We start from the raw sequence: 26,763 nt of genomic DNA on the forward strand, positions 1-26,763 counted from the left end.
CCCGTCTCCCTGGTCTGCTGGTCAGACCAGGGAGATGCGGAGCAAAGCCGCGGAGGAAGCCTGCAGCGGGACAGCCGCGGCGCCCTGGGCTATCCCGCTGCGGACGTCCTCCGCGGCTTTTCTCCGCGTCTCCCTGGTCTGACCAGCAGACCAGGGAGACGGGGAGCAAAGCCTCGGAGGACACCCGCAGCGGGACAGCCGCGGCACGTCTGGGCTGTCCCACTGCGGGCATCCTCCGCGGCTTTGCTCCACGTCTCCCTGGTCTGCTGGGGGGGGGGGGGCGCAGCTAGTGCAAAAGCTAGGCTTCCTGGAATCAGCCGCTGATCAGTTTCAGCAGCAGCTGACTTGGGGATGCCTGGGGTTCTTAAGTTGAATCTGTATGTAAGTCAGAACTGGCATCCAGATTCAGCCGCTGTTGAAACTGATCAGTTTCAGCAGCGGCTGAATCTGGACGCCAGTTCCGACTTACATACAGATTCAACTTAAGAACAAACCTACAGTCCCTATCTTGTACGTAACCCGGGGACTGCCTGTATGTTCTTCACGGTTCCATAAGTCACTACCCTCTGTAGCAGACTGGTATTGATTTCCTTGGCTATTTGGATCACAGCAGCTCCACTGACTATTTATCCATTTCAAATTAATTTTTAACTGACTGATGTCTGTCTGACATTGCAAGCTTCCAAAGTGCTATTGCCACAGACTTCTCAACTGTTAGAGTGGGGTTCATTCTAGTATTGTTGCGCTTGAATATGGAAGAATTTTGCAAACTTCTGTGAAAGTGGCTTTATGGCATGCAAAAGTTTTGCAACCACTATTCATCATTTCATAGCCTTATGCAGTCCCACCAGTCTGTGTTTTTCTCATGTCACCAGAACTGGCATTCCATTGTGTCAAGAGGATTGAATACTGGCAGTATTTTGTTAGTCGCTCAACCCAAGTGCTTTGCAGAAGAGTATATCCATAGCCTCCCTCTTTGCAGAAGAGTATATCCATAGTCCTTATTCTGGTGGATCCTGGATATGTTCTGGAAATACTCCAGCGTAAAGTGCGCCATGCTTAATATGATTGCCATAATACTTTGTTGCTGAACGGGTTCCATGCTTACCCTGCTATGACATCTGCATGGTTTACCAGGAGATAAAAGGGCATGAAAATACTGTTTGCCATGGCTTTCAAATGTGGGTGAGGTGGGGGTTGAGGGATATGAGTGCATTATGGAATGCTGACTACATGTACCCAGAACCAGCTGATTCTCTGTTTAGGTCCCTGTGTGCACTGGTAGCATAACAGAGAATGCAAAGAGGTAGCAAGAACTGTGGGATAACTACCCACAGTGCATCTCTCTAAAAGTTGACAGTAGCTACCCTGCTAGGGGTGTGCTCCTTCAAACTATGGTGAATTCTTGTGCACAGTGGGGACCTGCACCTTCAGTTTTACAAAATAAGATGCTAAAAATTGACCTTAATACATTTGACCTTATCTCATAGTGTAAACAAAGTTCAGGGATTTTCAAGGTTCCACTAAAAATTTTCCTTCCTTCCTTCTCCCCCCCCCGCGTGCAGCTCAGAGGGTACGTCTAGACTACAGGCTTTTGTCGACAGAGGCTTTGTCGACAGATACTGTCGACAAAGCCTCTGTCGACAAAGAGCGTCTAGACTACAGCCAGTTCTGTCGACAAAGCAAGCCACTTTTTCAACAGAGTCTAGACGCTGTCTTTTGAAAAAGTAGTATGGATGCAATAGCGCCTTCTGTCGACAGAACTGTCGACAAAAGGCGTTATTCCTTGTAAAATGAGGTTTACCGCTGTCGACAAAGCTGCCGCGTTCTGTCAACTTACTGTTGACAGAACTCGGCGGTAGTGTAGATGCAGGTATAGTTTTGTCGACAAAACCCTGTAGTCTAGACATACCCTAAAAGTTTAAGACAATGAAGACAATATCTTAGTTTAGGGGATGAGGGGTGAAATTAGAAATTGAATTTGCTTTAGGGATTTACTTCAGTTTGAAAAGAGAATGTGTTTGAAAACAAGCAAAAAAAAAAGTTATATAGGTTTAAAAAAAAAAGAAAATGCTGCTCTTTATGCCAGTATTCGTTAATCTGAAATCATGAATAAAATTACCTTTTTGTTGCATGAGTGAAAAAAGTTTTTTTTTAACATGGTAAAATGACAGCTAATATGGCAACATTAAATTTAATAAACACGTTTTAGTGGCCAGTATAATAAAATGTTCTTTCTATAGTCTGCTAGATGTGTTTTCGTACACTCCCCTACATGGAAAACCAAACAAACAAAAATACACTTGCTCTTTAAGCATGTTTAGGGCTTCACTTAAAAATTCCAAGAATCCAAAAGTATTTTGTGTGTAACTTGTTCTAAAGCTGAACATATTTCAATGAGCATTTAGAATATGTATCTAAATGCTCTACTGAAAAGTTTTGTTTTGTTTTAGTTTTTTGTATAACTAATTCTGCTGCTTCATGCAGAAGCGATATATTAGCTTTTAATTTCCTGCAGTTAGCCTTTAATAGTCAGTATGAGAAAATTATCTCTTGTCATTTTCTCTGTGGACTCATGCACATAAATTTCATTACTGTATTTCCCAAAGTTGAGAAATAATCTGTGCTTGTGTTGTAAAATTTAGTGTTCTAGCCAATCAAACTCAGCTGTCCTCTTTAATGTCTCACATTTGGCATCTAAACTATATCTTCAGTCTGAGACAATCCGAAAGCACCTAAGTCCCACTTGTCTCCTGCACTGTCTTTTCTGTGTGTGAAATCAGTTTGTCTATTACATCCATCGCTCAGACTTTTTTGTGTATACATGCAGTAATCAAAAAAATTTGTGAAAGTTTAAAATCAGCAGAAAACTTGAAATTCATTTTTTGTCATGTCCAACCTCCAAGTTTTGCATTTAATTAAATTTGTGATCATGATGAAAATGATTTACAGCCTGGTATCCTTCAACTTGTAACACAGCATAGACCATACTTGTTGATACTCATAGTACTAACATTCTCTGAGTTGCTTTGAAAAGTCTCACTTTTGCATTTTTCCAAACCTTTCCTCCTCCAAAGAAACAGTTGGAATTTGCATTAATTTATAGCCTGATCCTTAGGTTTGCCCAGTAGATATGGCATCCTGTACAAGTTTGTCATTGTTGTTTAATGAGAGCACATTTGTTACACACTACATAAGTCTTAACAGACTCAGTGATTCTCTGGTTTAATATCTCTGCTTCCTAAAATGTACAGTATTTGGACGATGGAATCATATTTGTTTAATTCTTTTCATGAATCAAACAGAATGGTAAAACATGTCTAATTTTAAAAAAATATCCTTTTTCCCTCCTCTTACCACAGGATAATGAAAAGAGGACACCTTTACATGCTGCTGCCTATCTCGGAGATGCAGAAATTATTGAACTACTTATTTTATCTGGTATGTTCTGTTAATGTTAATGAGAAAAATCTATGCATAAATACATGAAATGTACTTCTAATGTGCATAATTTTATCAAGCTATTTAATGTGCCAAGAAATCAGTTGAAATTTGAGGATTTTTGAACTTCAGTTTACAGACTCCTTAATTCAAACCACTGTTTTAATAATTTGCAGTTACTATAGAAAGTATCTTCTAATGGTAAACACTCAGTGATGTCTACTGTTTGTTAGTAATTTATGACCAAATTCAGTTTGTTCTTAAGTCTATACTTAAAGGAGCATACGTAATATCTAAATATTTAATTTTTACATAGTGAATTTAGACAAAATATCTAGATGTTAACATTAAAGATGTTAACATTAAAAATGTTATCCAAAAGTGCTGATGATTCTTCAGATTAAGAACATTATTTTTCTAGTTCTTTTGTTAGCCCATATACATACAAGATTTTTAAGGCCTGATGAAAATGAAATAGGAATTTAAAAATCATTGTTCATGTTTACTACTTCACTTGCAGTACAGAATACATGTAGTGAGCAGCATGTTCTAGTGTTTAAAACACAACCACTACTGATGTGCTGTGACTTTGAACAAGTCACTTATTATTTCTGTCACCCCACCATTCTGATTTTGAGGTGGTATTCATGGTTCTATAGTGCTTTGAGATTTCTCAGAACGAATTACAAAATATATTAGAATCTCTTTAATCTATCTGTACATCGCTAAACAATATACAGGCAGTCCCCGGGTTACGTACAAGATAGGGACTATAGGTTTGTTCTTAAGTTGAATCTGTATGTAAGTCGGAACTGGCGTCCAGATTCAGCCACTGCTGAAACTGATCAGTTTCAACAGAGGCTGAATCTGGACGCCAGTTCTGACTTGCATACAGATTCAACTTAAGAACCCCAGGCATCCCCAAGTCAGTCGCTGCTGAAACTGATCAGCAGCTGATTCCAGGAAGTCCCGGGCAGGGGCTTCCTGTAGTCAGCCACTGGTCAGTTTCAGCAGCGGCTGACTTGGGGACGCCTGGGGCAGAGCAGCTGGGGTGCTGCTGGGTTGGTCCCGTAGCGCCCAGAACGGCGCTACGGGACCAACCGGCAGCGCCCCAGCTGCTGTACCACAGGTGCCCGGAGCAAAGCCACGGAGCACGGGGGCAGCGGGACAGCCCAGACACGCCGTGGCTGTCCTGCTGCCCTCGGGCTCCGCAGCTTTGCTCTGCTTTGCTCCCCGTCCCCCTGGTCTGCAGACCAGGGGGACGGGAAGCAAAGCGGCGGAACACACGGGCAGCGGGCAGCCCAGATGCGTCTGGGCTGCCCGCCGCCCGTGTGTTCCGCTGCTATGCTTCCCGTCCCCCTGGTCTGCAGAGCAGGGGGACGGGGATCAAAGCAGAGCAAAGCGGCGGAACACGCGGGCGGCGGGCAGCCCAGACGCTTCTGGGCTGCCCGCTGCCCGCGTGTTCCGCCGCTTTGCTCCCCGTTCATCAGAGACTTGGTAGAACTTCACGCTTTCCTAAAGTTTCCATCTGTGATGGGCATGTTCCAGCCCAAGGCTAAGTAGGACTTTCCTTGCAATTTTAGTTTCCAGCTGCTCTGGACCATGCCCAGGGCCAGCCCGAGCCATTCGTGTGCCCCAGGCCCTGGGCTGCGCGGCGCCGTCCCCAGAAGTGCAGCGCATGTGTCTCCCTGGGCGCCCAGCACATGCGCGGCCCCGCCCCCGGGCACCCGGCACATGCGCCCCCTACCGGGCGGTAGCCCGGAGCTTGGGCCGGCTCTGACCATGCCAGATCTCGGCACCCAAACTGAAAGCTGTCATTCTATTTCTCAGCTTTCTGTGCCCTTCCACTGGGTGCAAGTACTGTGGAGGAGAAAACTGCATTGTTTGAATGCATAAGGAAGAAGAAACTGACCAGTGGTGTGAAGAGAGCTGGACAGAGGGAGTAAACTAGGACTCGGAGCCTGCTGGCAGGAGTCTCTTAGCCAGGCTGAATAAGAATATACTGGAGATGTAGTAGGAAGAGAGCCTGAGATAGGCCTCTGATATAGAAAAACTTGATTATAAGGCCTGAACTAAATTAGTGGGTAAGCTTTGTTGATGTAAAGCGAAGTTAGCAAAAGTGAGACTGTGAGCAAACATCAAGTTTTGCCTATTTTCAAGTTCACAGAAACTGGCAAAAACAGGTCTGATATTGCAGAAACACACATTCCTAAGAAGTGCTGGGCACAGAGTATTCTCCCAAATTATGTGCACAAACTGTGGTAAAAGAACATTATTAGAGTTACAAAGTCAAGCCCTCGAAAGATAGGAAATGCACTGGCGATCTTAATCATGTCTTCTGTAATTTGGCTCCTTTGTGCATCTGCATTATGATGGTCTTCAATTACATGTGCCCCATACTGTTTTTTCCCACAGGACCGGTGCTTTTTTCAGTTCCCAGGATGGCCCTGCTCTGATAGTCAACAAGGGCTATGTAGTGAAGCAGGCTGTAGTCTGTAGGGCTGCTTTTTTTGCAGAAGTTGGAAGGTTGAATAGTGAATGACACATGGGGGATTGCAGGAAGATATAGGAGGGTCTAGTTAAGGCAATTGAATACAGTCCTGAAGAAATGTAACTCATATCTATGGCTGTGTGATGATGGGGAAGATGCTTAAAAATCTGCCATTTTCACAAGTAGTCAGTAGTTCCTCATTTCATGGGTATCAGTGTTACGAACATGCAGTTTCACTTGCAGAAGTGCTGAAAGCTCTCAGCTGCAACTGAAATCAATGAGTGCTATCTACTGTATTTTGAGAGTTTGTCTGTGTGTCTGTCTGTTCAAGAACTCCTAAAAGGTAAGAGCTAGGACCATCAAATGTAGTGTACAGCTTCCTTTTATCAAGGTCAGGGTTTGGCTGTCCCAAGAAAATGGGATATGCCTGTAATGGGATTGCTTCTGATAAAGCAAACATACAGGAAAGAGTCAGAATCACTAGACAGCTGAAAGGGGCTGGCTGGTGAGGTGTCCCTCTCCCATCTAGCTCTGCCCTAACCCTGATTCTTCACACCCCCTTCATCTGGATTCATACGAGGACATTGCTGGCTGTTCTCCTTCATCAGAGAATGAGGGGAAAGAGCAGAGTTTTCTGCATTGCTCACTCTGGCTGGGGAGCACAGGGGGCAGATGAACTTGGATCTGTTCCAGCTGGGGAACATGCACCTCTCACCTGGCTGTGCCTGCAGGAGTTGCAGTGGCCAGGGAGAGGTGCTTTTCATCTGATCCCATGCTTTTGCATTGAGAGGGGGCTTGGATAGTTTTCTGTCCCTAGGGTAGCCTGCATACTGAACCCCTCATCCGCAGCCCCACCCCAGAGCAATGATTTAAATTAACCATTCACATTTTCATTTTATTTTCCAAAAAACAAATTAATTCAATTAAGGACCTGAGCAACTCCAGGTAAATCTTCTTGTATAGTATAATGTTTCCGTACATAACTGAGTCTTAGCTCAAGATACATACTTGTATACTAATGCAAAAAGCTACATGTCTTGAGTATTCTGCCTTTGGCTGTTGAAGACTAGGACACTTATTCTGAGTATTATTCTGCCTGTAGCTTTTGCTGCTGCTGTGGGTTGTCTTGGTTTCCCACCCTGTAGGATGGGAGAGGCTTGGAATTGGTGATGCAGGATTTAAATTTCCAGCAGAGAAAAAGATATTCCTCTCATGACTTCCAACTCACTTTGTGATAACCAAATTTCCTTTTCCTCTTGATGAAACAGTACTTCTCAGAACTCTTGAAAGTAAACTAGTTCCTAAAGGGTTCACACACCTTGTCGTCAGATGTCTGCCAACCTACTGAAGAACAGCCAGCATGTCCCAATCAAATGCTGTTTGATCCAAAAAGCAATAAGTAACATCTCTAGAAAACATTTTTAAATTTGCAGAGATTCTGGGTAGGTGAAAAAGCAATGCCAAAATATGAAACAGTAACCATATACTGAAGGCACATGATATATCATCATATTATGAACAACGTGTTAGGCATTGGATCAACCAGCCTCCAGTAACTTCTGAACTAACTCCACACTGGCTTAGGTGGTAGGGCCAATTGTGTTGTGTGCCAGGGTCCATGCCAGCCTGCCTGTTTTGTGTTTGAACCAACAAAATCTGGTTGGAGAAGATCTCACAGACAGTCTCGTGCAAGATGAAGGGATGTCAGGACTTCTATTCTTGTACATCTCAGCCTTAATGTAGAGCAGGCAAGAATATTAGCAGGAGACAGAGCTTTTTGGAAATGGAATATCTGAAGCATCTACTGTTTATTGTATGAGCAGGATAATTAATGAATGAAATTTCCATCAGACTAAAGAGATCTATTGTGTCGGTGAAAAAAAATATATCATGAATAATCTTAATGAGAATTCTTTGAGAATCCTCGTCCATGTTTTCGCGCATGGGCTACGCTGGCTGGTGCAACTCAGTCATGGAATTTAAGGTTGCAGGGTGAGGCACCCACCCCTCCTCCAGGGGGCATAGTTGAGTCCGAAGGGCTCTTGAAATTACACCCCAGCCCTGCACATTCAGAAAATCCTTCCCTGTCCTATACACCAGGCCCTCTTACTGGTGCCGTGCAACCTACCAGGTGGAGTCAATAGTGAAAAACCCCTCTCATTGGGGCAGTGCAGCCTAGTGGCCAAAGTCAATATTAACTACTCCAGTAGCTGGGGAAGTATGGCCTAATAGTTGGAGTCAGTAGCAGCAGGTGCTAGCTCCATGGGTTGGGAATAAGGGGTGGTAAGAGGACCCAGGCCCTCCCTACTCCACCAGGTCCCAGCCCAGGGCCCTGTTATCAGTGGTGTGGTCCATTGCTAGCTCACTGGGGACTCCCACCACAACACGCTGAGCTTCTCTGGATACAATCTCCCACCCTGGGCTACTTCCTACTACTCTCCACTGGACTCCTTCCAGGATCCTTCCTCCAGCTCCTCTGCAGTGGTGCTGGTGGTCTCCAGGTCTGGCCCCTTTTTCAGTTTGTCCATGGGAGCTCTGGCAGTGACTCCTTCCTCTAGATCCTCTGCAGTAGCGCTGGGGTTTCACTGGCTCGTCTCCAGGACTGGTCCCTCTGGTGATTCGCTTCCAGGAGCTCTGGCAGTGCCTCCTTCCTCCTCAGCAGCCAGCCCAGACTGAGCTTCTCTCCAGGTCTTTATACCTGGGCTACAGTCTAAGCATGCCCAGCAGATCTGCTGGGGCGGGACGTTCTCAACCCAATGGGCCTGGTTAGGCTTTGGTTCCCCAGTGAGGGGCTGGTATACTGCATCACAGAAGGGATCTTTAAATCAGACAGTGGAACCTTGTGGCACAGCCCATTGATGTGTTTGTATGCCCCTCCAACTGCTGCCCTCAGAGGCTTTGAATGTTTTGAGGGATGAGGCTGTAAAAAGGTGTATGGTGCCCTCTTTACCTCAGTTCCTTCCATCCTAACTATCAATGGACATTGACTTCTCTGGATTCCACAGATCTGGCACTTTCTCTCAAAATGAAAAGAATAGTTGCTTGCTTAGGCTGGTGGTACTTAGTTAAGTAGCTATTAGGTTTGGTTGTATTTGTTTCATGGTGGATCCAAAGACGACATGTTTATTCTGGGAGCATGAGCTCTAAGGGCACTCCTTATACTAGCTCTGACAGTGAAGCCATTGAGATCTGATACTTTAGTCTAAAGCAGGGGTCTCCAAACTTTTCAGCCCGAGGGCCGCATTAACTATCAAACAGCAGTTCGGGGGCCGACTACACACTTGAGGTCCAAATAAAAAACAATCAAAACATGGATGTTGTTTTTAATTATGTATTTAATATTATTTTATTCAGTTATTATTTAATAACACATTCATACACTGCACATGAACACCTGTATTAGTGTGAATGGTGAAATTGTTTCCTGGATGCCAAAATAGCAGACATTTCTGGCTTTAGATTTGTTGTCCCTAACATCAACAGTGACCTGAGATTATCATCGGACAAGTTTGTTCTCAAATTGTTCTTCACGTATTTCATTCTTGAAAATGTTTGTTCACACAGGTATGTTGTTCCAAAGATTGAAAGGTACCTTGATGCAAAAGTTTTGACATTAGGAAAGTCTTCCTTGGGCAAAAACTGGTAAAAACCCACCAGTCCTATTTTGAACTTGTCCCTAAGGAGGTCATTTGCTTGCAACTCAATGACTTCCAGCTGCAGTTCATCTGGGCAACTGGCCACATCTGCTTCAAATGGGTTTTGAAACAATCTCACTTCTTCTGCCTTTGAATCCAAAAAGGTCTCCACGGGCCGGATGAGAGGGCCTCGCGGGCCGCATCCGGCCCCCGGGCCGTAGTTTGGAGACCCCTGGTCTAAAGGATCCAAACACAAGCTCAAAGAGAGAGTACTGTGATGAAAGGTCCAGTCCGTGGTCCAGTATAGAGTTCTACGACTATCTTAGTTTCCAAGGCATCAGATCCAACACTAAAAGGTTATATTGACCAACCCAAAGTATTTGTTGACCAGTCATTGATCAGCCTGTTTCCATTCTGGAAAAGAAAGCAAAGAACAAAAAGGTTCCTACTAGCAGTGCCATGCCACCATGATCAGGAAATTTGTCTCATCTATCAACATCAGATTCTTTATCAAATACTAGGAATGCTGACCATGCATGAATCTTATATAATTGATCCAAGGACTCAATCAGACTCAGATAGACCTAGAACTAGCAACAATTTCATCTCTAATGTATGCAGCTTCATCAGGTCCCTTTAATTGAATTAAGTCACATAGATCCCACGCTGTATCTGTGGACCTTGGAAAAATCTTGCTGTTCAGAGGTTCAACAGGTATTATTTAACTTCAGATGAAGCTGACTAGAAAATGCTTTGATCTCACTTGAACTGATTTGTGAAGTGTGAATACATAATAAACCTAGACAGCAGCTACTGGCACCAACTAATATCTTCTGAACCATTTACTCCAATGAAAAGTTTCAGGTCTTTTGATATCTTCCATAAAAATCTACTTCACAGTTATATCACTGCAGTATGTGCTTTTAGATAATAGTCTTTTTCCACAATATAGTTGAGAAATTTATTAAAAGGCTTGTTAATATATAGCCATCATTGAAAGATTGTCCTGTTGTGAAATCTGTTGAGTACTAATGCAAGTCAAGTCTATAGTAGAATGTTCTATTTTCCCCCTTGTTAGCCATTAACATTGCTTTTATAATAGCTATAGCATTAATAAGTTGACAAAGGGAGCTGTTTACCATCATGGCAGATCCTCCTGTTCATGAAAATTGATGAATCATTCTAAATCAGAAGTCTTGCCGAAAGTGTTATATGACTTCCACATTTATCAAACAATACATTTACTGGTTTCTTGCCTGTATCTTAGTCATAGGATGTGTCAGGGTTACATATGTTAGATACCGAGGCCCCTAGCCTGCTCTTTGAGCAAGACTAAGGAATTTCATAAGGCCCTCAATCGCTTTGTCTATAAACAGATATATACATTTTAGTGAAGTGAATGCATGACGAACTCGGACAGCTTCTGCTGGCACCAACTAATATCTTCTGAAACATTTACTCCAATTAAGGTTCAGGTCTTTTGATATAATCCACAAAAATTATGACATCTTTTCACAGATTATCCAGATTGAGACCGATTAGGGAGGAAAGTTTTATAGACTACTATCTTTTTCTTTTTCTGTGGGATTTAGGTGACACACTGTTATCCAGTGGCTACCTCCCTAGCGTACCGTGGACATATTCTGATCATTGAGATCTTATAGAGTTGTTGCATGGCGCTCAGTACAAATGTTTATAAAACACTATGCTGCAGACCTAATTCATAGAGGGTGCTTAGTTTTGTGATTAATGTAGTACCGTGGTCCCCAACACAGTGCCCGCGGGCGCATTTCAATGCGCCCGCCAGGTGCTCGGGGCTGGCCTGGCCCCGGGCACATGGCGCACGGGCGCTTGCGGGGGGAGCGCCGGGCGCGCGGCACTCGGCGGGGGGGAGCACTGGTCCCAGGCGTGCAGCACTCGGCGGGAGGGGGGGAGCGCCGGCTCGCGGCACTCGGTGGGAGGGGGGGAGCTCCGGGAGCTCGGCACTCCGGGGTTCCTTCCTAAGTGGAGTACTGTACATTTGTTCTTATTAAACGTCATCCTATTTACCTCACACCATTTCTCTAGTTTGTCCAGATCTTTTTAAATTATGACCCTATAGGCGAAGGAACAATGGAGCTATTAGTTCTGTGTGCCCAGTTAGCATTTTGCGGGGGCGGGGGGGGGGAGGGGGGCGGGGGAAGCCTCATTGGCATGTGGAACTTTCCTAATATATTGCCTCAATTCCTCCATCTTATCTTTTTTGAATTCCCTTCTAGGCAGACAGTCTAAATCAGTGGTCCCCAACACGGTGCCCGCAGGCGCCATGGCGCCCGCAGAGGCATTTATGTGCACCTGCCAAGTGACCAGGGCTGGCCCAAGCCATTCTTGCACCCCGGGCACACGGCACATGCGCAGCCTCGCCCCTGGTCTACATTAAGCTTTGTGGCTTCTGTGCACCACCTCTTAAAAACTTGGGGCTAGATTCATCTATAGGATAACTCCGTCAATGGAGTTGCACCTGGTTATACCAACATTGTTTACCTCCAAGTCTCAGCATTATCTACTTTTAGGCCTCCTTCATATGGGTGCTGGCTGTGAGGCTAGTTTTATTACAGATTCCAGGACTAAAGAAACTAGTGTTCTATTCCTTGAAGAACGCTGTGTACATATGACCAGGGCTCGACAAATTATACAATCTACTCGCCCTTGGCAAGTAGATTTTAACCCGGAAGAGCCGGGTTTGGGCGATCTGTGCTGCAGTTCGGCGAGCCCTGCATATGACCAATATTAAAGTGTGGCTCTTCTCAAAACAGTGACTCTATAAAAATAACTTAGTTGGATTTGTATTTCTCACCTGTGCTAGATTTGTTAAGTAAGTGTGTGTGTGTGTGTGTGTGTGTGTGTGTGTGTGTGTGTGTGTGTGTGTGTGTGTGTGTGCAAGATTTGTTAAGTGTGTGTTAGTTATAAAAGCTTTCTAACTGCTAGTCCTGTAAATGCTAAATTCAGTGTTGCTAAGAGAGATTCTTTTCTGGTTTGTATGTCACCTTTATCAAAGATTCTAAAGGCCAAACTAATTCTGGTCTCAGTTATTATTATTAATGAGCTCTCGAGGTCCCTTCCATTTCTAGTGTTCTGTGCCTTTTCAGTGCGTTTAACAAATGTATCTATGGGCAAATTTGTGTCAAGGGAGGAATTTGATTGGCAGTTCTGCTCATCAGCATATCCTCCATAGCACACCAGAGTGCAATATTTTGCCACAAGAGTGTGATCTTTCAGTTTTAACAGGAACAAAAGAAGTGTAAAATTGTCACTAGAATAACTGAGTGAATCACTCTCACCAAACTGAGTGATTGGGCAACAAAATGGCAAATGAAATTGAATGTGGATAAGTGTAAAGTAATGCACATTGGGAAAAATAACTCGAACTATACGTACAGTATGATAGGGCTAATTTAGCTACGACAAATCAGGAAAGAGATCTTGGCGTTATCGTGGATAGTTCTCTGAAAACTTCCACACAATGTGCAGCGGTGGTCAAAAAGGCAAATAGGACGCTAGGAATTATTAAGAAAGGGATAGAAAATAAGACACAAAATATCTTACTGCCCCTGTGTAAAACTATGGTACGCCCACATCTTGAATACTGTGTACAGATGTGGTCTCCTCACCTCAAAAAAGATATTTTGGCCTTGGAAAGGGTTCATAAAAGGGCAACTAAAATGATTAGGGGTTTGGAATGGGTCCCATATGAAGAAAGGTTAAAATGACTGGGACTTTTCAGTTTAGAAAAGAGGAGACTGAGGGGGGATATGATAGAGGTATATAAAATCATGAGTGGTGTGGAGAGGATGAATAAAGAACAGTTATTTATTAGTTCCCATAATAGAAGAACTAGAGGACACCAAATGAAGTTAATGGGTAGCAGGTTTAAAACTAATAAAAGGAAGTTCTTCACACAGCGTGTAGTCAACTTGTGGAACTCCTTGCCAGAGGAGGCTGTGAAGGCTAGGACTATAACAGAGTTTAAAGAGAAGCTAGATAATTTCATGGAGGTTAGGTCCATAAAAGGCTATTAGCCAAGGGATAGAAATGGTATCCCTGGCCTCTGTCTGTCAGAGGTTGGAGAAGGATGGCAGGAGACAAATCGCTTGATCATTGTCTTCGGTCCATCCTCTCTGGGGCACGTGGTGTTGGCCACTGTTGGCAGACCGGCTACTGGGCTAGACGGACCTTTGGTCTGACCCAGTACAGCCACGTTGGGAACAGTTTTAAAATGCCATTTTTATATGGTCAGACTTAAATACAGGATCATATATTTAGTTCAAGCAAACGAAGTGGCTGCTTGGACCCAGCATTGCATGCAAGATCTTCAATCCTTTGATATGAAAACTCTTTTTGTATTGAATAAGAAATTTGAATAAGAAATAGTATTTGTCACTGGTATTTAGGTTGAAGAAATTTTATCATTAGTATAAAAACAGCTTAAATGAACACACAGATGTTCAATAAGGCTAATGCTGATGGCTACCTTAGTCCATTACGGATAAAGGGAATAAAACAATACTAGCAGTAATAAATGCTGAGCAAATATATCAGCCAGTTATTTAAGTCCACTTTGTGGAAGAATTAGTCTATCTCCAGTGAGAATTGCAACAAAAAAAGAATTAGTGTCGGTATAACTAATAAAACAGTATGTGAAGTGATCTGTGCTACATTTTGCCTCCAATGTGCAAATTGAAGCATGATGCATAGCCAAACTCCATGTAGGTTGAAGAAAAGAGTTTGATAATACATACCATAAAATGCAGTATTATGCTAGTCGTATAATTATAAATTAGCTTCAGTGAGAATTTCATTTAAGAGAGCTGGCAGAGGGCGATATGAAAAGGCAATCGTATCTATTCTTCCTATACAACTCAATCTGATATTTAGGTTTCTGAGAAACAATCTTTGCTATTTTGTCACAGTATCTACAGAATTTTTTGTATTGCTTACTTGAAAAGAAACCGCTATCTGGCCTGTATCTAGTCATTACATTTTTAGTTCTCTCTTTGTGATGTGCAAGAAAAAAGTTACGCGTTTCCCCCACTACATCAAACCTATCTTTGATAATGCCATGTTGCTTTAGGCAATATTTAACAGGAAGTCTTTAAATGTTTTTTAATAGTTAGGCATCCACTTCAGACATGAATAGCACTTAAAAATGTATTTTTTCTTTAGCTTGCTCAAATCCGGCTTGCTGTAAGTAGAGGACATTTTTTCTAAAATGTTTGTATGTTTGAAATATCCTCTAAATTTTCTCTTGATATAGCATCCCCGTTCTCCTCTGATGTACTATTATCCTTTTTAACATATATACAGACACTAATCCTTATGTTATGAAAACCTCAAATGATAAATTTGTGAAGTGATCACACTTGTATTGTTCAGACAGAGTAGTCACTTCATGTAGCAGCCTTGAATGACAGGACAGAATAGCAAAAACAGGTCACATTTATCAGGCTAAATGCCCTATTAACATCTCTTGGTCTCTCTCAGTAGATCTGAGTCTCAAGCCAGCACCCTTACCTGTGTATTTCTTGCACTCTCACAAAGGGTGTTTTGTAGCAGTCACCTGTGTCTCAGTTGTGACCGCTGTACATATGACTTGGGCTCAGACCTTGTATTTCTGCTCCCTTTGGGGAAATGACTTGTAATTGCTTTAAGGAAGCTCTTTGATTACTAAAGTCTCATGTTTTCTCTGAAATATTTTTAAATGTCTTAAAAACAGTATCACAGAGCTGGAAGAGACCTCAGAAGGTCATCGAGTCCAGCCCCCTGCTCTAGGCAGGACCAATCCCAACTAAATCAACCCAACCAGGGCTTTGTCGCGCCGAGAGTTAAACATCTCTAGGGATAGAGGCTCCACTACTTCTCTAGATAACCCATTCCAGTGCTTCACCACTCTCCAAGTGAAATAGTTTTTCCTAATATCCAACCTGGACCTCTCCCACCACAACTTGAGACCATTGCTCCTTGTTCTGCCATCTGTCACTACTGAGAACAGCCTTTCTCCATCCTCTTTGGAACCTCCCTTCAGGAAGTTGAAGGCTGATATCAAATCCCCCCTCACTCTTCGCTTCTGCAGACTAAACAGACCTAACTCTCTCAGCCTCTCCTCACAGGTCATATGCTCCAGCCCCCTAATCATTTTGGTTGCCCTCTGCTGGACCCTCTCCAATGCATCCACATCCTTTTTGTAGTGTGGGGCCCAGAACTGGACATACTACTCCATATGTGGCCTCACCAGAGCCGAATAAAGGGGAATAATCACATCTGTGGATCTGCTGACAAGGCTCCTCTTAATGCAACCTAATATGCCATTAGCCTTCTTGGCTACAAGGGCACACTGACTCATATCCAGCTTCTCATCCACAGTAACCCCCAGGTCCTTTTCTGTAGAACTACTAGTTAGCTGGCTGGTCCCCAGCCTGTAACAATGCTCCCTGGATCGTCCTTCTTCCCTTTTTTGAAGATGGGCACTACATTCGCCTTTTTCCAATCATCTGGGATCTCTCCTGATCACCACGACTTTTCAAAGATAATGGCCAAAGGCTCCTCAATGACATTTGCCAACTCCCTCGGTACCCTCGAATGCATTAAGTCCGGACCCATGGATTTGTGTACGTTTAGCTTTTCTAAATAGTTCCTAACCTGTTCTTTACCCACCAAGGGCTGCCCATCTTCATCCCACTTGCGTCATTTAGCACATTACTCCAGGAGCCAACCTTGTCCGTGAATACAGAGGCAAAGAAAGCATTGAGTACTTCAGCTTTCCCCACATCATCTGTCACTAGGTTACCTCCTTCATCTGGTAGGGGCCCCACACCCTCTCTGATCACCACCTTCTTGTTAACATGCCTGTAGAAACCTTTCTTGTTATCCTTCTCGTCCTTTGCCAGTCGCAATTCCAATTGTGCTTTCACCTTCTTGATAACCCCGTGGCATTCTCAAGCTATACATTTATACCCCTCCCTGGTCATTTGTCCAAGTTTCCACTTTTTGTAAGCTTCCTTTTTGTGCTTAAGTTCACCAAGGATTTCCCCTGTAAGCCAATCCGGTCTCCTACCATGTTTGCCTCTCTTGCTTCGCATTGGAATGGTTTCTTCCTGTGCCTTCAGTAAGGCTTCTTTAAAATACTGCTAGCTCTCTTGGACTCTTTTCCCCTTCATGTTAGCATCCCAGGGGATTCTGCCCATCAGATCTCTGAGGGAGTCAAAATCTGCTTTTCTGAAGTCCAAGGTGTGTATTTTACTACTCTCTCTTCTTCCTTTGGTCAGGATCCTGAAATCTACCATCTCATGATCACTGCTTCCAAAGTTGTCACCCACCTCTACTTCCCCTATTAGTTCTTCCCTGTTTGTGAGCAGAAGGTCAAGCTGCGCACAGGCCCTGGTCGGATCCTTCAGCACTTGTACCAAGAAGTTATCCCCAACATTCTCCAAAAACTTCCTGGATTGCCTGTGTACTGCCATATTGGTCTCCCAACAAATGTCAGGGTGATTAAAGTCCCCCATGAGAACCAGGGCCTGCAATCTGGAAACTTCTCTCAGTTGTCCAAACAAAGCCTCATCTACCTCATCCACCTGATTCAGTGGCCCATAGTAGACACCAAGCACATCTCTGCTGTTGTTTGCACCTCTAAACTTAACCCATAGACTCTCAACAGGTTTTTCTCCCTCTATATACTGGAGTTCTGAGCAATCATAGTGCTCTCTTACATGTAGTGCAACTCTTCCTCCTTTTCTCTCCTGCCTGTTCTTCCTGAACAGTCTATACACTTCCATGACTGTGCTCTAGTCATGTGAATAATCCCACCAAGTCTCTGTTATCCCAATTAAATCCTGTTTCTTGGACTGGGCCAGAGCCTCCATTTCTTCCTGTTTGTTGCCCAGGCTTCTCGCATTAGTGTACAAACACCTCAGATAACCAGTTGATCGCCCTACCTTCTCCATTCAAATCAGGGGTCCTCCTTTCTTGCTCTTCCTCTTCGCATTTCTTCCCGGTATCCGACTTTCCCACTCCCCTCAGGGTTTTGGTTACTGTCCCCCAAGAAACCTAGTTTAAAGCTCTCCTCACTAGGTTTGCAAGCCTGCCCGCAAAGATGTTCCTTCCTGTCTTGGTTAAGTGGATCCCATCTCTTCCTAACAATCCTTGTGCCCAGAACAGAGTCCCATTGTCAAAGAAATCAAAGCCCTCTCTGAGACACCACCTGCGCAGCAACACATTTACTTCCTGAATTCAATGATCCCTGCCCAGTCCTTTCCCTTCAAAAGGGAGGATGGGTGACAACACCACTTGCGCTCTGAATTCTTTGATCCTTCTTCCCAGGGAGGGAGTCCCCGACCGCCACCACCCGCTGTCTTTTGAGGAGAGGTGGTCGTGAAACCTCCATCTCTAGGACTACTCATCTGATGCCTTCCAGTAGATGGTGTTCCCTTCTGGTTTCTTCCTTGTGAGGTCCTTTCCAAAGCGTTCACTACTGCAGAGCCTGTGGAGAGAGCCTTAAAGCGATTACTTACCTCTATAGCATTGGGGGATTCCTATACTGGCCTTTTTCCCCTTCTAGAAGTTACATGCTGCCAGTTCTCTCCCTGGCCCGGTACTGCCCTCTCTGGCTCTTCTGCCTGCTGTGCTTGCAGAATTAAATGCTGCCTTCCATCGAGGAAGGCTTCATCCTCTCTGATCGAGTATATGGTCGACACTTAGCCCTCGAGTCCTCTAATTTTTTCTTCCAAAATGGCGACCAGCTTGCACTTAGTGCAGATGAAATCTGTTCATTCTTTCGGGAGGAAGACAAACATGGCACACGCTGTGCAGGTAACAACAGCAGACATATCACCATCCATACCTGCTCTCCTGGAGAAAGGATTTAAAAGAAAGGCAAGAGAACCTCGCCCCCCCCCCCCCCCCCTTCTCTCTCCCCTTCCCAACTCCCTCTCTAAACTCCCTGTTAGCACTCACTTGTTTGCAAGCTCCTTGGTCGCTTGCTCATTGCTTTATAAAGCCTTGGAATGCTTGAAATTCCCTCCCCCTACCAAGGCTCAGCCAATCAACAGAGGCTTCTACAATTCAAATTTTAATTAGAAGCCAACAGTTTCCACCTGCCAGTCACAGCACACACTCCGTGAAGGGGAGCGGGAGGGAGAAGGGGAAGGGAGGGGGGAAAAATCATATTGTGTGCATATCTAGTTCTTTAAGGCTCACCATTCTCTGGATCTGGGAAGACTGACTCCACCGAAGAGCATTTTCTGTGCCAGCCTGTCTATCTAACTTGCTCACAAATAAACCTTGGCCCTGTTCTCTACCTTTGAGAGGTCTTCTAACTATTCAGTTTTAATTTAATTTTTAATTCCTAGCCTAGTTTATAGGTGGTGGAGACAGAATACAGGATATTTGAAGCTAACATCTGATCCCCATTGCCTTCCTAGTGCGTAACTAGGTATTCTTATCTGGGAAGCTACTTTATTCCATTCCTATGTAATTCACATTATAGGCATTTAGCAAAAGCCCACTAACATGTTAAATCAGTGTATGTACCCTGGAAAGTCTTATGACTAGGAACATAAAATCCCATTTAATTAACTGGTTAAAATTAAGTTTAACCAGTTAACTGATTAAACGGGGGTAGGTGGGGTAGGTAGAAGAAAACAACATATCTGCTCTTCTTGTGACAGCTGTCCTAGTTATTTAAAGAATTTTTTATCAAGATTCTTAACGGGCATCACTGTAGTATGAGTGCTTTGGATATAGAATTTATTTATACTCTTTCAGTAGGCATAAGTAAATGTAGCATTTGTGAAGGGGAGATACAAGGCAAAAGGCTGCACTTTATAAACTTAAAAAAATAAATAGTCTGGTGGCACTTTAAAGACTAACAAAACATGTAGTTGGTATCATGTGCTCCCTTCTCCCATATTTATTTTGGTCCTGGACATCCAGCACTCTGGTCATCTGAAGAAGTGGGCTGTATAAATATGGCATTGTCATCGTCGTCATTTCTTAAATACATATCTGTTATGTGTGTTATATATTTGAGAAGGCACTGTCGAAGAAATGAGCCTTGCACTTGGAATGAAAAGTGACTACTTTTGTGATGGTCCTTGGTTTGTTGCTGTTTTGTACTACCTTGGAGGTGTTTCTGTCTCCCGTTCGGCCAACCTTTACTGTAAACGTTTAAAGTTCCATTGTAATAGAAGAGCAAAGTTTGTTGACCACAGTTTTTGTCCTGCAGCTTTAGACAATCTTGTAGGTATTCAATGCCCAGGCTATGGGAACACTTTGAAGTTAAGGAATGAGACCTTGAGCTTGATTCATATTGTATGACAGGGGTCCCCAACATGGTGCCCGCAGGTGCCATAGTGCGGCATTTATGTGTGCCCGCCTAGCGCCACTCCTGTGAGCGCGGTGCACATGCGGCCCTGCCCCTAGGTGCCCTGCGCATGCGCGGCCCCGCCCCTGGATGGCCTGGCAGCCCCGTGTGACGCCCGCCACCCAGAAAGGTTGGGGACCACTGTTCTATGGCAAATGAGTATATAGCACAGATTACAGGTTTTGATGTACTCAGAGTAGCCCACCTTTCCACAGAGGTAAGCTACAGTGTTTTGTACTAGTTGGAGTTTCTAAAATGCTAAAGATTCATGCTTTGAGTATGTCTCTTTGCTGTAGTCCAGCCAAGAGGTGAGCGTGACATGAATAAGTGAGCTCAATCTTTGTTCATCAGGATGGGATGGAGTCTCCCAGCCCATCAGAGATGTTAGAAGGCCGTTGCAATGTGACCACTCAGCATCAGTGAGGAATCAGACTACTCCTGCAACTATAGACTGAGTTGACCAATTGTGCATGTGAACATTCAGCAAAGGAGACCACACTGGTTGCAAACTCCTCAAAATACTTTCCCTTGACCACCAACATCACCTCTATTTCAATGAGCTTCAGTCCACTGTTTATCATCCAGGAGTTGATCTCATCCAAACACTGGCTATCTGAATTGTTGTCATATAGTCATGTTTGATGATGGATCGGTAGAGTTTTTTTATCTGCATATTGCTGGCTTATAAGTCCATGTCATCTGACAAGTTCACCTAGCAATTATATGAGAGAACCAGAAAGAGAAGTGATCCTTGTAGAACCCCACAAGTGAAGGTTTTAATAGTGGAAGTGCAGTTTTCCATTTCTGCTCTGAGTCCTTCCAGGGAAGGACTCAGTGTTTTAGCAGATACCTGCCACACTTTTCAGGTGAGATAGTGGCTGTTTATCCTCTGTTCTTGGATAGGGAGGGGATCATTCATCATTGTCAGTTTTATGTCTTGGCCTGAATCTAGATTGTGCTGGATCTAGAATGTTGCTATCAGTTAGAAGAGTTTGTAGCTAGCTTGTTGCTAGTTTCTCTGATTTTGCTCAGGAATGGGGGGAGGAGGTTGACTGTGGGCAATAAATGACTGCGCAGCTTGGCTTTCTTCAGTGTTGGTTTGACTGCTGCATAACTGTTCCTCTTTGCCTCCTCCACGCTACTCACAACGTATTATGCCTCTTTCTTAGGAGACCTATTACCATAATGAAAGAAGTCCATTATAAAACAAACTAAAAACCCCTTCCAGGGTAGTATTTTACCCTGCTACATACCTCGGATGCATGTGCATTCTTTAATGTACATGATGTTAAACAAATGAATTATTGTTTTCTGGGATCAGTTGAGTACCAAGTATTTAGTATTAAAATAATCTAGTTTGTTGATTCACTGTGATAACAAAAGTACAGTTGATTCATTAGGTTCTTTGAACTGTCTTTCAGTTGTATAAATATTGTAGTTGCAGTACAGCATATTGCACAAAGCCGTTTTGCAACAAGAAATATTGCTATATCAGGAAACAGAAAAACACATTGTTAAAAAATGCACTCAGGAAATCTATTACTCAAAGGAATTCATGCTCACTTAACATAGGAAACTGACAGCAGGCACTGTTCATAAGCCCATATAGAAAATAGTGTGAATTTTATTTTCAGTACTTTCCAGAGTTGTTAATGAATAATGTGGATGAGGGATATAAGCAAATGGATACAGTGAAAAGTTAACTTAAGAAATCCACTTCTGGTTGTTTTTAATTAGTGATAGACTTCTAAGCTGCCCTGATAGAGATTTAAGCCAACTGTCTAATTATTATACAAACTTAAAATTAAAATTCATTTGCACTAAAAGGGTTTGCACACTGTAGCTGATTTTTTAAATAAGGCTAATGATTTACATGCTTGTTTATTAGAAAGCAGTGTTGGTCTTCAGATTGCTGAAACAATACCTATTGTACATAACCAAGGTGTTATTACTTCTGAGTTGCCCAAACGTTATATTAGATTGCTGTGTCCCAATTATCCTTTCCCCAAACATAAATTTCTCAACAAGAAGCTTGTTTTTCTTGATAATTTAGGAGGTGTGTACACATCTGGCTTTATAGAGATTAATCATTAACATTTGGATTCCAGAGCTGGTAAACAAAATTGTCAAAATGCATTGACAAAATTGGTTCTTTGAGTGGTGTGTCGGTGGGTGCTCCACTCAAGTTTCGGTGCACCATCGAACCACTATCGGAGATTTTTGGCCGTTTCGAGTGCGGGTACAGCGCAAACCCCCTCAGTTCCTTTTCTGCCGTCCTCTTCTTCCTGACAGGAAAAACAAAAGAATGCTATAGTTAGTTTAGAGTTTCTTTATAGTTTAGTCAGTTAATGACCGTTTCAACATTGGCTTAAAAAAAAAAAAAAAAAAAAAGAGGAATACCACCGCCGCAGCTTTTCCTTCAACATGCCGGGTTCCCCCAGCTTTAAAAGCTGCAACTCATGTTGGGACTCAGTGCCTATTTCTGATGGGTGTGCCTCCTGCGTTAAATGCCTGGGAAAGACCCATGCAGCACATAAGTGCCTGCACTGTCAGAATATGCCAGCCAGAACCAGAAAAGACCGTGAAGCACGGCTCAAAAAAATCCTCTGGGAGAAGTCCCTACAACCGCCATGGGACAAATCTGAGGGGAGACTGGGACAGCAGAAACCCATTCCACCCCACAAAAGCTCACAAGCTTCTTGGTCTTCCCCCACATACTTGTTACCAGTGCTTCCCAGAGCCTCTTGTTCCCTGGTGCCATCAGTCTCCGGCATTATGGAGAAGCACAAGTCTGCACCAGCCAGGAGAGCGGAGTCAGAACCCAAGCACACTGCACTGGTCGGTGCTGCTTAGGCAGTGGCACCTACAAAACTGCATATGCCATCACCCACAGGCACCACTACAGTGCCTGAACAAGCCATCCTGGGTCAGACCAGACTCGAACGTGCTTCTTCACCACAGCATAAGAAAGTGCCGCGCAAGACGTGGCATTTACAAAAATCTCCTCAGCAAGGCACACTGCTCAGATCAGGAGCTTGCTCACTGCGCTCCTCAGGGGTATCTCATGCCCAAGTGCACACTCATATGCCAGAAAGAGCTTCCTCGCCTACACTGCTATCACCAACAAATGACTATGGCAGCAGAGATAGAAGCAGATTTTCATCGTGCTGTTCATTTGTGTCGGGATCAATAGCTTCATGGCATTCATATCGGGGTCATCCCCTACAATAGCATCCCCTGTGGCCCAACCAACCATGGATGTAGCCTCCACAGCAGTTTCAGCCTCAGTGGCCCCCTTGGGAGTCATGGCAAGGGTACTGGCCACATTCCTCCCATGCTTACCACTCAAGACATACAGCTTCTACATTACAACAGCACATGACTCTGTGCTCCCCGAACATATCCGCGCATTCCTCACCGTCCCACCCTCCCTCAGTAATAAAACTAATGGATTCAAATGACAACAATAATTTACCTCATTCGGATTCTGAGAGTTCCTCACACAACTCCAGATCCACTAGACCAGATGAAGCAGTTTTCCAGATATCGCCTTCTCCACCAGCGGATGATCTAAAACAATTTCAAGAATTATTTAAATTGGTAGCTAAATCACAGGACATTACACTCCGAGAGAGAAGACAAGCAATACATATTACTGACGATACGATAACCTATGGCATCCTCAAAGATAGCTTTGTTGATTGGTAGTGCTATCTTGGAGCCATCAGATGTGCTTTGGCAAACTCCAGCCTCTATCCCCTGGCAAACTGCAGGGCGGACGGAAAATACTTCGTCCCTGCAAAAAACATGGACTTCCTCTTTGCACATCCCAAGCTAAACTCACTGGTCGTAGACTCAGTTAATCACAAGGCTAAAACCCCGCAATTTAAGTCTTCGCCCTGTGAGAGCATAAGCAGCTGGATACCTTTGGCCGCAAGGTATACTCTTCTGCCACCTTCCAGTTCAGGATATCCAATTGCACAGCCCTCCTGGCTAACTATGATCATGCAAACTATGCTAAACTACAGAACCTTCCTCAGATTGAGACCGCACCTCCAGTTCATCATTAAGGAGGGTCTATTTATAGCACAAGCTGCCCTCCAGGCTGCAATGGATGTTGCTGGCGCAGCGGCTAGGTCCACAGCTATGGCAATTGTAATGCGTAGGGCCTCTTGGCTGTAGTCATTGGGGGTCCCAAAAGAATTGCAATCGAAGGTGGAGGACCTCCCCTTCGATAGAAAACCGCTTTTTGTCTCTAAGATAGATGAAGCCCTGCACTCCATGAAGGACTCTAATACTGCACTCTGGGGATGTACGTACACTCTACCTAATAAGCAGCACAAATAAGCCCCCTACCAAAGGTCAAGGGACTATAATTATAACGAGTGCTATTTTTGTGATGGTACTGCCCAGTACATAGTACCGGCACCTCTAGATGCAGTTCTGGCACCTCTGGACAGAGCTTACCTGGAAAGAATGGAGCCCACCAGCACCTCTGTATGCAAGTGTCCGACAGTCGGCTGGGCCACGTGTCTTAAAGAGACTGCATCTCTTAACGGCCCCTCACCGGCTTTGTGTGTGTGTGTGTGCGCGCGCTCAATAACTTTTTCCCTGGAGTACAGGCACTTTTTTTTAAACAAAAAAAGCACTGATTATAACTATTACAGACAACAGCAAAGGCCATATGACAACAGGCCCAAACAATGTCCTAAGAGGAGGAAGATGCAGCAAAACCAGTTCTCCAACGCTCAGGTGACTTCACACAAGCAACAGATTTGAAGTCTTGATTGGGGGACTGAGTGACCACCCCACAGATCCAGTGCATTCCAGTGTCACCTTCCATCACTGCCTGAGATCCTTCTACTACTAGTGGGCCCAAATCACTACAGACAAATGGGTCCTGGAAATTATCAAATCGGGTTATACAGTCCCCTTCACATCCATGCCCCTACCCAATCCCTACACTGTCCCTCTTCAGGGATTCATCTCAGGGGCCCGTATTACAAACAGAGGTACAAAAAGTTACTCATCCTAGAGGCAATAAAACCTGTTGCCACAGAATAATGAGGAAGAGGTTTGTACTCAACTATTTCCTAACAGCCAAAAAAACAGGGGGATGGAGACCAATCTTGGATCTCAGGAAAACTTGACAAGTTCATCTGCAACACAAAATTCAAGATGGTGACCCTTGCAACTATCATACCTGCACTGGACAATGGGGACTGGTTTTCAGCCCTCGACCTTCAGGACACATATTTTCATGTAACCATCCACCCTGCCCACAGGAGATTTCTCCAATTCGTTGTAGGTCAAGACCATTACCAATACAAGATACTCCCCCTTGATCTTTCTATGGCTCCTCAAATGTTCTCATAGCCGTAGCGGTAGCCACAGCCTTTCTCAGAAGACAGAACATCGCGATCTTCCCCTACCTTAATAATTGTCTTAGGAAGGGTTCCACTTGTCAATAAACTGTAGCGATGACAATCACTACGAGGGAATGTTTTTCCCGACTTGGCCTGCTTATCAGTATACACAAGTCCACCATACAGCCCACATAAAAGATTGAATTTATCAGAGCGCTTCTAGATTCAGAGACAGCAAGAGCCTACCTGCCACCACAACGTTTCAAGGTGCTCTGCGACCTTATTTGGCGGTCAAGTATATTCCCTTTTCCACAGTCTGGATGTGCCTCCAATTATTAGGGCACATAGCGGCCACAACCTTCATAGTGGCAATAACATCAGCTAAACATGTAGATGAAATTGCATCCCTCATGACCAATCCGCCTTTTGCTACCTTTACCCAAGATAAAGTTATATTCAGGCCTCACCCAAAGTTCCTCCCGAAGGTCATACCAACTTCCACCTAAATGAACCCATTTACTTACCTGCCTATTTTCCTAAGTCTCATACCTCATCCAGGGAGGCCATCTTGCACACGTTAGATGCCAGACGAGCAATTGTGTTCTACCTGGACAGAACTAGTGGAACCAGAAAATTGGATAGACTCTTTGTAGCTTGGTCTGGGCCACGTACAGGAACAGCCGTCTCAGCATATAGACAGCTTATGAACTTCGTGATCAGGGCTCACTCCACACGCGTGATGGCCACGACAATGGCCTTCCTAAATAACGTACCAATGGTGGTCATTTGTAGATCAGCTATATGGTCCTCCCGTCACACAGCATTACGCCCTACAGAAAGGGCCAATACTCTCCACATCTGTGGCAGATGAGGTCCTTCCTTCCTATACATAAATTACTCCAATTCCCACCACAATCTGGCAGTTACTGCTACTGAGTCACCTGAGTGGAGCACACAGAGGGACACCATCCCACTTCCTTTTTCCTCTCTTCTTGGAGTCTTTATAGGACTTCAGGTAGAAAAGGAGCACAGGATCCTTTGCGTGCACATTTGGCAAACAGCAGGAGCACGAGACACTGGGTGTGCAGGTGCGGCGCGAGGGGCACTGCTCACCAAAAATCTCTGATCAGAAGCACGAGGGTGCACCGAGACCTGAGTAGAGCACCTGCATGGGGGGACATCTCGAAGAATCATTGTTACTGTACAGGGTGAGTAACTTCTTATTGAGTTAAATAGAAATTTTCATAAAAGAATTCAGTTTGCCAGTGAAGACCCTTTTATGAAAGCAAAATGTTGATTTAATTGAAACTGACAGAGGAGGGAATGATTTCCCAATTTACTGTGCTGGTTTTTAAAAGGAAAAAACAAAAAGATAGTAAAAAACTAAGTGTAAAAGCCCGATTTCCACTCCCCTTTAAGAGCATTGAGTGATTTCTA

At 44.0% G+C, this 26,763-nt stretch overlaps 1 protein-coding gene across 9 annotated transcripts in view; it reads left to right on the top strand.

Moving 5' to 3' along the window:
* The window catches only part of ANKRD28 (ankyrin repeat domain 28), a 243,318-nt gene that overhangs the window by 120,449 nt on the left and 96,106 nt on the right, over positions 1 to 26,763 (top strand). For all 9 annotated transcript variants that reach the window (XM_075922126.2, XM_075922123.2, XM_075922124.2 and 6 more), the window contains one exon: positions 3,363 to 3,441. In XM_075922126.2, coding sequence (XP_075778241.2) covers positions 3,363 to 3,441 — 79 coding nt within the window. The remainder of the gene's footprint in view (positions 1 to 3,362; positions 3,442 to 26,763) is intronic.

Source organism: Pelodiscus sinensis, chromosome 2 (assembly GCF_052426305.1).
Source record: "Pelodiscus sinensis isolate ZL-2025 chromosome 2, ASM5242630v1, whole genome shotgun sequence".
Taxonomy (NCBI): domain Eukaryota; kingdom Metazoa; phylum Chordata; order Testudines; family Trionychidae; genus Pelodiscus; species Pelodiscus sinensis.